This window comes from Vigna angularis, chromosome 8, assembly GCF_016808095.1.
Source record: "Vigna angularis cultivar LongXiaoDou No.4 chromosome 8, ASM1680809v1, whole genome shotgun sequence".
In the NCBI taxonomy this organism is placed as follows: Eukaryota; Viridiplantae; Streptophyta; class Magnoliopsida; order Fabales; family Fabaceae; genus Vigna; species Vigna angularis.
The window spans coordinates 1,518,049-1,530,598 of NC_068977.1; the positions used below are offsets into that span (position 1 = coordinate 1,518,049).

Genomic DNA, 12,550 nt, shown 5'->3' on the forward strand with positions numbered 1-12,550 from the left:
CCAAGATCAAAGGTTGAGCTAAGACGACACAAACCGAAGGTCGAACTGATTCGACTTAGACTGAAGGTCGAGTCGAATCAGCTCGAGTAAAAGGTCGAGCCATGTTATTATGAGTCGAAGGTCAAGCCCGAGTCGACTCGAACCGAAGGTTAAACTAAGATGTCTTAGAGAGCTGAGTCGTGTCGCATAGATGGTGAGTTTTTTCGTGTAGAAATACAAGCCGTCGAAGTACGAGTCGAGTGAACTGTGTAAAACCCAAAATAAATACAATAAATTGTTTCCTTCATTTTGCAAGTAATGTAAAATTCAATTAATAATAATTTCCTGTTGTATAATAGTATTTGTGTACTTATGTTTTTAAGATGTGATTATATTGTTTTACTCATTCTTATAAATTACAATGGAATGTAGGTATTTTTTTTACACTCTACAATACACCTCCAATATATTCTAGAATTTTTTTTTATGTGCAAATAATCCATTTTTGACTAGTGTACACGTTGCTTTGTCCTTCTCATCTCCATGACGTAAAATCTTTCCTTTTCCCCACATATATAGTCGTTTTTCTTCTTTCCACCATAGCACCTTGACATTCTTGGCTTCATATACCAAAAGAGACAAAACATAAGCCAAACATTGAAATGAAGCTAGGGGAGACTTTGAGGAACATAGGTTCCTCCTTTTTGAGAATACCCGATACTTAGATTTTCTTCACTTGAATGAATTTGGGGAAGAGTGATTGAAAGGATTTGAAGATAAATTTTTTTGTTGTTTATTTGAGTAGATTTGGAGGTAAGTGAGAATGAATTTGGAAGTAAATTTTGTAAGAATTTACTTTGGCAATTAAGAAGTCGAGCTGCCATGGAGAAGTCGAGCTGCCACACTAAGCCACGGACATCAAAAGGACTTTGGCAATTAAGAAGTGAATTTTCCAGCCGCCACTACTGACCAGCTTTCTCTTTGCTTTTGAACGTTTTTTCATAGATACCCACACGTCCAAGGAGAGCTGCACTTCACTCACACGGTCCAGCTCCAACATCCAGCAAGCTTGGAGAGGTCAAGAAGCCTTCAAACAGCAACAACATGCATCCATGGAGAGCTTCATTCACGGCTGATTCCAGGAGCTGGGAGTGCACACGGTGATTTGCTTTAGAAGCAGCAATAGCAGCTGGTCACAGTTGGGAAGAGGCACTCACGGATGCAGCATCCAGCAACAAAGAAGAAGTTAGCGCATGGAGGAAGTGGTGATGAGAATGGATGCAGCAGCTTGGAGGGAACGCTCCATGGCAACATAGCAGCAAAGAGAAGAGGTGTGCACGGTGATGAAGGGCAGCAACTTGGTCCAGCAAAGAAGGAGAGCATAGCTCTCGGTCATGGCTTGGCTGGAGAGAAAAGTGAGGCATAGTTGGAGAAAGAGAGAAAACCGTCACTGCTGGAATGGAGGATGATGTTGCTTGAATTCTTGTTGTCTGTTCATCTGGTTTGTACACCTTTTTATTGAAGCTTTGTTCATCTGTTGTTACATTCATCTTTGTATTCTATAAACTGTAATCTGGATTCTGTTTGTGGAAGTTGTTACTGGAATTAGAGAGCTTTGTAATTTTATTTTGGAGTGTTTTCTTTCTTTTAATTAGAAAGCTTTCTTTTTCTGGTAGAAACCAAACATCTTTCTTCTAAAATCCATTAGTATTTAGTCCAGCATGTGAGACCTCTTCTTGCATTGATTTTGTCTTTTCATGGCTAGAATGGTGTGCACGTTAGGTAATGTGGAGAATACAATTCCATTTGCTTTTCATTTAAGAAAAAGACAAGAAGTGTTAATTCATAAGGTAAGAGTACGTACAAGTGGAAGGCACATGCTTTCTTTGTAAAATCAAGTTGATATGGATATTGGAAAGCCACGGTGTTGGATGTGGGATTCTATTCCAAATTTTTATTTTTCCTTTTAATGAAAACCAAGCAAACTTGTCACGGCCATAGAGGATTTTTAGAAGCAATTGTAATTTCAAATTTCATTTCTTTAGGAAGATGTTGTATGTTTTTCTGAACATTTACTGTTCCTACATATTATTTAAATTGATGATGAATTGTGCATTCTGTATTGTTTCGCTGTTTTTAATTGTTCGACCAAGCTTTTTAATTTGTAATACACACCTTGAACATTTACTTTTACAGCATTGTGTATTTTCTGTTTAAGCCTAAGCGTTATAATTTCATTGCGTGAACTGTGTATGAATATTTATTTGTTACCGTGATTAGTTTAATGTTTTCATGTAATTTAATGACTTTAATTATATTCGGTTGTGTTTAAGTTTTAATTTTGTCATCTGCATTTCACAACAAAATCTTTCAAAATTCAAATCACAAAAACACTATAAACCCTCCTTCTCAATTCGTATTTAGCTTAAAACTCGAACCACAAATTTGGTCTTTGAGAGACGATCTAGAGTCACATCCTAGACTATACTGTATTTTAATTGCAATCAAACTTGCATGGGATGCGACCCCATCAAATTAAGGCTTGGCCTCTTCCTTGACGAAAAACTTAAGCAAACATTAACGAAATAATGAGAAAAATAAGGAGAGAACGTGAGGTGATCTGAACTTTCATGGTTGAACATACAAGGGGAGTAGCTTTAAATCATTTGATATTCTTTATTCCTACTCCTGTTAAACTAAGTGGCGAGAGTGTACTAGATGCAGAATTCCTTCTTTCTCTTGAACCATGTCATGGAAACTTTACTGAAGTTACTGAATTGGCCTAAAAGTTGTACCTGGTTTAAAATAAGTTAGTATCTTATTCATTTTGTAGGACATGGTACAAGTCTGACCCATAATTCTTAACATACGACAACCTTTTTTTGTTGGGAAAAGCCATATTGTGTGCACATGCTAGGAGCTGCAGAGTTTTATTTATTTTTTTTTTTATTTTCTTTCTTGGACTTTGAGTGCAGAATCATATTTCACGTGTATCTTTAGTCACCATATTAAAAACTACAGATTTTTCCCTTTAAGAGTTCTGTAGTGTTTAATTGGAATCAACATCAGTTTTTAATTGAAACTTGAGAAAGACTTAACCTACTACTAATCTAAATTAGCATGGTAAATCAGAATAAGTTCATACAAGTGGTTCATGCATGGTATGGTATGTGTGATTAAGGTGGTTAACCGTGAGCTTAGCTGTAGACTTGGTTTGCAATTCATGGTGTATCTCTTTAGTGATCTTATGCTAGGCTTTTCAAATCCAAATTTTGATATCTTAAGGCAAAATAATGTGACATTCCAGTATAGCTTGATCTGGACCGTGGGAAAATCCAAACTGCAGATTTAGTTTTCAAGTTTTGGTGCATTTTTTAGTTCTTATATCAAGCTTGACATTCCAGTAGCTTTAGTTCTTGCAGTTGTTTTTGCACACCTCTTAAGTTTAAATATAAATGTGTGTAGGTCCTTGACATTTTGGCTTCTAGCCTTTTCACTTATGACAAACTGAATGCACCTTACCAAGCAATTCTTTATTATATTATCAAAACCTTTCACATTGTAAGCCTTTCCCTTTATTTTACTTTTTTGTTGTTGTTCGTTTTATGTATAGACTTAATCTATATTGTAATTGTTAAAGGAACCGTTGCAGACTTTCTTTTCTTTAGAGACTAAGGCCATATCTTACTCCATTTTGTTATTTGGCCGTGAACCATCTCATGGTAGACCTTGTCCTTTTGTTTTATGAGAAATGACGTGGCATCCTTTGTACCGAGAGTAGGCCAATTTTAAAGTCATTTTGTTGGTGGTTTCGGACTTGAAAAAGTAGTCTTTTTAATTTGGACAGTAGGTAAGGATTTAATTAGATAGTCGTGAGAAGGATTAAGTTTAATGGTTCATCATGATAGTTGGTTAATAAGGACATTATTTTCTAGACTTTTAGTGTATAACCAGGTTAATACTTTATCTCGGTAAATTGATATAAACTATGGTTCTTTTGCCTGCGTTTCATTTCTTCTTTTGAGGTGATGAAAAGGAAAATATGTTTTGTTCGTAGGTTTTTAACTCGTGTTGATTATAGTTCTTGGTGAATGGATGCACTTCACCACTGTTTTTACTCGTAAGTTCTTGTTGAACAGAAGAGATAGATTTGAAAGTGCGTGTGAAGGACGATTTGAATCCAAGGTCTAATAGTTGCGTATGAAGGACTAGTGATGTGTCCATTAACTGGATGTGAAGGATAGAAACCGATAAGTCCGATAGCTACGGGTGAGGAACGGGAACTGAGTCCTGTCCGAAGCTGCGTGTAGAGGATGACTTGTGTCTCCTTGATTTGGTAGTCATGGTTTATGTCAGACCTCGTAAGTATGCACCCAAACCCCACCTGTCTAATCTCATTAAAAATGCACCCAAAACCGGAAAAGAAATCCACACATGTATCGCTTAATGGGAATTCACGTGCCAAGAGGGGAAATTGACACTCAGATGACTGACGCCAGGTGTCAAGCAAAGGGATCCGAAAATCAGTTAGTGGAAAACAGGTGTCGACGGAAGGAGGGGACGTTCGTTGTGAAGGGTAATGCAAAACTTGGATTTTCAGGAAATCTACTCCACTCTCTGCATGCACCCTCTTTCCAAAATCTGATCTTTCATTTCCTCCTCCTTCTCTCTAGAAAACCCTCCCTTATCTCTACATCCTCTTCATCTTCTCTCTAAGAAGACACTTCCTTTTTCCTTCTCTAATTTCCATTCAGCCACCGTAGAAGCACTCCCGGCGTCAGGAGCTTCCAAATAAACCGTTCGGTTTGTGAAACGGATCTGGTAAGTCTTCTTTCCACCCAGTCGTTCGTTTCCTAAACATGCAAACACAGTTTTGAGTTCCTATGTTGATCATCATTTTCAAACTGAGTGGTTCTGATAGTGTTGGATTGTCACTTGGTGTAGTTGGAATTGTCGAGTGTTGACGGAAGGGAAACTGGTAGTGGTGAAATTGTATTTCTGCGTCTGGGAACGTTCTGTCACGCTCATAGGTAAGGGAAGCTTATTAATTTAATTTATATGACTATGTGTTGCATGAACGTTCGTTGAATTGATTTGGATATGAAAATTTATGGTGCTATGTTATGATGCATGAAATGTATGAGATTTCTGTGATTTGATGATATAAGATATGATTAATTGAATATGGTATGATTGTAGATGGGTGAGACTATATGTTAAGAACTGAAATTTGATAATATTGACTATGATAAGAAATTCCCCTTATGAGTGTGTACGTACGTTACTGGACGGTCCTTGACCGTTCGGTTTTCTAGTGGAATTGATTTGGTAGGGGATTCTTTCATTTGGAAAGGATTCTAGTTGATGACGAACGTCCGCACTTCAGAGTACTGTGTATGAGCGTTCGGCCAAACACAGTTAGGTATTGCCGTTCGGTTATAAATCTAAGTATATAAGTAATTGTATATTTTGTTGTTCGTAAACACTACTTCAATAGTATAGTGCTATATTTATCAAACCCTTTTATTATAAATTGATTAGTGCTCGGTCTTACACCAAGCGCTCATGCTGGGTAGTGTTTGGTCGTACACCAGGCACTCGTCCTATCTCTCTAAGTTAAATTTCTTGATATGAGCATTCGTTCAGACTCTCCAGGGTCGCTCACTATAGTGTCCAATATTAAACCCAATTAAACTAAGCATTCACAAACGTTCAGTTTCTTCATATGAGACAATTCTAAGTATTAACCTTCGTGTTTTGGAATATTCCTATTCATTGGTTTCACCCTAGAGTCCACGTCCTTGGTTTAGTCTTTTATTTTTCTGAGTGTGTTTTCAAGAGTTAGTTGATTTAAATTGACTCAACTTGAAATGGACGTTCGTCCCATTTGTCCTTGGAATATCTTATTTTGCTTGCTATCTTTCTTAAAATTTGATGTCAACCCTTGGTCTCAAACCATTCTCAACTTTGAAGGTCCCCGGTCTCGCTCTATGTGTTATGCCCAGTTTTAAGTTCGGGTTGAACGTTCGTCCTTTTAACGTTTGTTGAAATCGTTGTAAGAGATAAGATCACCGAGATGTTTAATTACGAATGATGAATGAAATGTGAATTTGAGATGTTATGGAATTTGAACGAGCGTTCCAGGGAGGAATGACTCATGTATGGAATATGGAAATTGGTAAAGTATGACTGTGGGCATGCTAATGCTGGCAGTTCATCCTGATGTTCCGTGAGTACTCATCCTCAAGTAGAGGAGGGTAGGTCATGTGTGGAAACGGCAGGAGGTCCTAGTCCTTAGGGGTACTTTGGATAGGGCTAACCTCGGGTGGCAGCTGTTGAGTGTATCCCAGTTACTACATCACCCGGGTGCAAGAACGCTTGTAGCTACACAGATTCATACAGTCCGGACGGTCAGTCTAGTGAGAGCTTTCGTATGTTTATATGTGATGAAATTTCTTGTTTGTTGGAATGTTTAATCTATATGTTTATTTATGAATTAAATTACATAAGCTTACCCTGTGTTTTTCCTTGTGTTGTCTCGTCCTTGTACGTCCGTCTTGTCATTGCAATGATCATCCGTGTGGATGTGAGCAGATGGAGATTCGCTGTTGGAGGATGCACTGGAAGAAGAGAATTTGATAGAAGTGGAAGTGAAGGCCGAGCCATAGGAGCATTCGGCTAGTGTTTAAGTTTATTAATATGGTGAGGTGATAGTTCGGTCATCTCCTGTTCTGTTTTATCCGACCGTTCGGTATTTTCTTTTGTAAACCGTTCGGTCTTGTTTCCACTTATCCTTTGCAGTTTTAATTTGAAGCCTTTAGGTAAGGCCGTTCGACCTTGAACGTTCGTCTTCCTAGTGTAAAACTGAACTGAAATATTATTAAATGTAACGATTCTATTATATAGTTAAATGCTGTATTTTTGGGATGTTACAGTTTACATGATAGGCTACAAGAGAACAACACGTGATTAAATTCACTTGGGATTTGAGTGATTTACAGAATAGACTAACTAGTGTAGTTATAATCTCATGTTGGTTACAATAGAGGTAGTATGACCTCGATGATACCCTGATGAAATTCTTGATGTGTTGATGTGAATATTTAAGATTGGTGAGTGAGTATATTTATAACTTATGACTTGTCTGTATTTGATTAGTTCACTCCACTTGTTGTGTTTATGCGATGATTGTATAATTCGTATTGTTATACGAAAGTAAATGATGTTTTGGTGAAGCTGAAGCGGTTTAGTGCAAGGAATGCCTTGAGGGAAAAACTCATTTAGGACTTTTTAATTTGTATTTTTAATTATGTTATATTGTGGTTTGAAATCTTAAGACAACTTCAAGTTTTAATTTTGTATTACAATATAAGTTCTTTCAACTTTGAAGTTACTATTTTATAATGTTATTAGATGTTAGCAAATGAATATTTTGAAAATTTTTCCGGTGACACTTCAACAGGAACACTTCAAGAAGGAGTGTTACAGGCTCATACTAAAGGTCGAATTGAGTGGGTTCAAACTAAAGATCGAACTTAATTAGACTAAGAGTGGTCGAGCCAAGTTGTGTTAAAGATTAAACTTAAGTATTGAAATTTTGAAATCTAGTTTAAAAATTGAAACAAATCCATCCAAATTAAAAATTAATCCTTGTTAGTTTAAGTCGAATATATCAGAGGCTTAAGATTAAAAATCGATACAAATAATCTACAATTAAAAGTTCAACTAATTCAACAATCCTTAAAATAAAAATTAAATGACTTTATCTAAATAAGAAAATTAAAATATAAAATATTTCAATTAAAATAAATTATTTAAAAATAAAAATAATGAAATATTTAATTAGGAAATAAAAATATTTCAATTATAAATAATTCAAATTTATATATTTTAAAATTTAAAAATTGTTGAAATGAAATCTCTCTGTCAAAAAAGGTAGAGAGATTTCTTTTCCTTTACCGTGATCCAAGTTTAATATAGTTCAGACATGAGATATGCAGATGATCTTAAAAAGATATCGCTTTTTTGATGAGATAATAATGGTACGAGAATTGTCTCTTTCTGATTCATCGCAAGAACGGCTCTGATAGCGCTTTGGTGCAGCGAGCAGCGTGGGAATATCACAGACAACCCACTCGTGCCTCTACCTCATCACACCGTTGATCACCATCACAAACACAACAACATACGTACCATACCAGGTGAAGTTGAGGTTGTTCTTCTTCTACCTTCTTCTCCCTCACTTACCATTTCCTCTTTCCTCTAAACCCCATTTCTCTCTCTCACTAGATCCAACCGCAAGCACAGCACCGCACCGAACCCACCACAACACAATGATCCAACCCTAATTTCACCGTCTCTTACCTCCAAGGTCTTCTATCTTCTTCTCCCTTCTTCCATTTTCCCTCTTTTGTTCCTTCAATCTGTTTTATTTCTTCTTTTGATTACAGATATAAAAAAAATTATCCGTCTCTTTTTCGTAAACTTGTACTTGCATAATGGGCAACTCTTAAACGCAGCTTCCCTTCATTTCGTGTTTAATTCGAGTAGTTCACCATGGGTTCTCCTTACAATTGTGGCCAACCCTCTATTGGATCTGGGATCCTTCGTGTTTGCGATGAAGCTAGGGTTTTCGCCCAGTTTCGCCTCAAGATTGGGGGATTTTCTCCTCTGATTGTTAATTTCGACACCCTACTTCCCTCTTACCTGGCTTTCTGGGATTTGTGTTGGACTCGAGGTTTTTGGGGGAAAAGTTTTCGCTTGCCCTTTCCTTTTGTTATTTCCCTTTTCCTGCAATTGAAATTTGCAATAAAGGAAGAGTCTTTCCAGTTTGGTGAATGAAGCTGCGATGGAGGAAGTGACCTCCGATGCAATGAACCTTGATTTGAATCTGGGTCCAGGCCCCGAGCCTGAAACTGGGCCCATAAGCAATGACTTGTTGTGGCAATTTGTTTTGTTGGCCTTGCCTAAGTAGGTGGTTGCATCTGCATTCAGATGCAAAAGAGTGTGTCCGGTTTGTGAGGTACGGTTTGAAGAATTTAGGGCCACTCCCAGAGGATGTGATGGCTTTTGCTCAGAATAATGCTAATACTGCTAAAGCAGGGGATACCGAAGTAGGGTGCAATCCCATTTGCTTCGAAGGAGTGAAGGAAGTAGTCTTATGGAGTTTTTACAGTATGAATTGAATATTATAATCATATAATAAAAATATTTTCATCGTTTCAAGAGTGTAGTATAACAATTAGAAACTCGTTGACAAATATACAGTTTAAAAGAAGTATAAAAGACAAAAGAATATATACATAACAAACAATTATTAAAGCTATTTTCTTTATTAATGATTATAAATTATAGATTATAGATTACAAATTACATTTGCAACGGCGTCGATTATTAAAGCCCGTGATTGTGAGTGGTCTTTTCCCGAACCCAGAAACCCTTCCTTTTTCTGCTTTTCAATGTTGAAGTGACGTTGTTGGTTCTGCTCAGCCATTCTCTCAGTCGTTCAATTCTTGCAAGGTTCACATTGTACTGATTATTGTTTCATTCACTAAACACGACCATTTTTTTTTTAAGCAATGAGAACTGTTTTTAGTTGAAACCTGAAATTGAAGATTTAAGGTTTTGTATGTATGAATTTGTAGGGAAGAATACATTTTTTTATCTCTAATATTTTTTGAAATTTTGTGCTTGTATGTCCATCTGGTTAGATCTGTGGTTCACTGAGAAATTGGTTGTTGCAGGTGAAGGTTCCCTTGGAATCCATGGCTGTTTCGTATGTTCACATGGTTCAACCTGGTAGGGGTTTCCACAAGGGTAACCTTTCATATGTCAATTTCAGTTACAACGGGAGGAGGACCAACCGTTTAGTTTTTGCTTCTATGCACACGTCAGACCCTAAGGTACTTCAGTGTCACCTAACTAACTAGTATGGTTTCAAGGATTTCGTTGCTTGAGGAAATGGTTACTTGTGAAAAGAAGGAAACTAGTTTGTGTTTTTTGCCAAGTTTTAAGTTGACTGTTTTTCAAGACCTGGTTTGCCAAGTTGATTGCATTGCACATTCTCCTTATATGGTTTTATTGGTAAAAACAGTGAAGTTCTGGACGTGGACTTACACTCACATGGAGATGTCTGTTACTGAGAGATTATTGTCATTGTATAATCAAGGCCCAAAGCATACTAATGAAAAGAAATTTCTGTGTTGTTGGCTGTCTATTGCGGATGTTTGTTGTCTGGAATTTCCTACAATTCGTCATCTAATTCTAGTTTGGATAATCTCCTTTATAAAATGCTTGTAAGAGAAGAAAATAAGAAGAAACGAAGCCATATACTAAATTTAGCTATTGCACAAGTTAAAGCAGATTCTTGAGAAGATAAGGTGATAGAACTAATACAAATTAGTTCACATGCATAAGTTAACTTTAGCTTATCAGAGAAACATGTTTGTTTACATAGAGCCCAAGTAGTCAGTGGTGTAGCCGGGACCCGGAGTCTATGGAGACAAAATATAGAAACTGAAATCACTGGGTTTAAATATATAGGAATAGAGGAGATGCAATTCAAAATTATAAAGTTTTACTTGTAGTTTTTCGTGTAAAAGAAATTACCCATGTCGTTTTTTAAATTGAGGGGATGCAGTTCATTTTCGATATAATGTTGCAGTTCTCGTTAAATTGTGGATGTAACTTTAGATTTACATATCTGGGTTTAAATTGAGTGACAATGTTGTTCCGTGCGATCAAGTCCCCTAATTATGGTGATTGTATTGCTAATATGTTGTTCTAACAAGGACATTCATCCTTTGTATTCTTTGTGGATTTTCTTAGCATTTCGTGTTTTCAACTTTTTGTTCTTATTGTAGTTTTCTTTTGATAGTATAACTTCATGTTCTTACATTGAAGCGCTAAACTTTTCAGGTTGATTCATTACTGGACAGTGTAAAATGGGATGATAAAGGCTTAGCTGTGGCAATAGCTCAGAATGTTGACACAGGGGCCATATTAATGCAAGGTTTTGCAAACAGAGAAGCAGTTGCCACAACCCTATCTTCTCGAAAGGCCACTTTCTATAGCCGATCAAGATCGACATTGTGGACCAAAGGAGAGACCTCTAATAATTTTATCAATGTTCATGATGTCTTTCTTGATTGTGATCGTGATTCTGTAAGCACTTCCCTTTTTCTCATTGAATTGTTTAGTTTTTTGTTTTTGATTTTAGTTTCATACTGAATGTTGTTTACTTTTCTCCCTGGTAATTACTTCTCAGATAATATACCTGGGGAAACCTGATGGGCCTACCTGTCACACAGGGGCAGAAACATGTTATTATACATCAGTCTTTGACTTGTTAAAACAGAAAGAGGTAACAAAAAGCAAATAAAAAGTATATGTAATTGCCATTTTTTGTTGGAGAGGAAGTGCAGCAACATTCAAATTGTTTTGGGTTATCTGTTACAGGATGAAGGAGATAATTTGGCATTAACTTCATTGTATGCATTAGAGTCAACAATCTCGCAACGGAAAACAGAGTTAACTGGAGAAAATGAGAAGCCTTCATGGACAAAGCGATTATTGCTTAATGATAAGTTGCTGTGCTCTAAAATCAGGTTGGTATAACTTGGTATGTTATTATGTTGAGTTGGAATTTAAAAGAGGAAAAATAGATCCCTTTTGACCTGTTTGTCCCAAAAATATCACATTCTACATGCTTTCCAGTCATTAAGAAGCCTTGTAGCACATGCCATTGCTTTTGCATAAGATGTCTTTAACCTACAACACCACTTTGATTATATATAATTCACTTTTCTTGAAGGTACAGTATGGGTTAAACGATTGTCTTTTTATGATCTCTGATTGTAACTCTATCTTTCTACTCGCAGGGAAGAGGCAAATGAGTTGTGTCAAACACTAGAGAATAATGAGGACAAGTCACGTACTGCTTCAGAGATGGCTGATGTACTTTATCATTCCATGGTTCTGCTGGCACAGAAAGATGTCAAAATAGAAGATGTTTTGCAGGTTCTTCGGCTGAGATTTTCCCAATCTGGTATTGAGGAGAAGAGTAGCCGTTTATCCCAGAAACCATTGGATCATTAAATTTTCTGTCAAGTCTATATATCGCAAACAATATATTTAGCTTTCGTTGACACACCTGGATTAACTGTATCTGTTATTATCTGTGTGACTATACTGAATTGGGGTAACTTATTTAAATAGCGTAGAGAATGTCAAGAACACCATGTAACTGCTATCCACCCATTTTTGCAGATATCAGTTTTCACTGTTTTTGAGGTATAGATAATTATATTGCTTGGATGCTTATTTCTACCAAACTACAAGTCTGTAATGCATTATCTTAAGTTAATTAGAATTGATTTTGAGCTGTTAAATGTAGTTGAGATATGTGGTTACTTTCAACCATAGCTATAATAAAATGTGTATATGGTGAGAGGATTTCATTTTAAAGATGAAAAGAAAAATTCCAAGTTGAATTGTTGAGCATTACAATAATTTGGAGCCACTCCTAGTGATATCAGCTCAAGCATAACAAGAGCCATTCCTAACTATAGTG

General features: G+C 36.4%; 1 protein-coding gene across 5 annotated transcripts; it reads left to right on the plus strand.

Moving 5' to 3' along the window:
- Positions 1-7,947: 7,947 nt before the first annotated feature.
- On the plus strand, positions 7,948-12,300 carry LOC108346006 (histidine biosynthesis bifunctional protein hisIE, chloroplastic). Of its 5 annotated transcripts, none has more exons than XM_017584912.2 (7): positions 7,950-8,180; positions 8,269-8,350; positions 9,723-9,881; positions 10,897-11,142; positions 11,246-11,341; positions 11,437-11,585; positions 11,859-12,300. In XM_017584912.2, exons 3-7 carry the CDS (start codon positions 9,744-9,746, stop codon positions 12,073-12,075), a joined length of 846 nt encoding a protein of 281 aa, XP_017440401.1. In that variant the 5' UTR covers positions 7,950-8,180; positions 8,269-8,350; positions 9,723-9,743; the 3' UTR covers positions 12,076-12,300. The 5 variants fall into 5 exon arrangements, with proteins under 5 accessions (XP_017440403.1, XP_017440404.1, XP_017440401.1 ...); XM_052867127.1 differs by having other exon boundaries at positions 8,075-8,191; XM_017584913.2 differs by lacking the exon at positions 7,950-8,180 and adding an exon at positions 9,334-9,498 and having other exon boundaries at positions 8,198-8,350.
- The last annotated feature ends 250 nt before the right edge of the window (positions 12,301-12,550 follow it).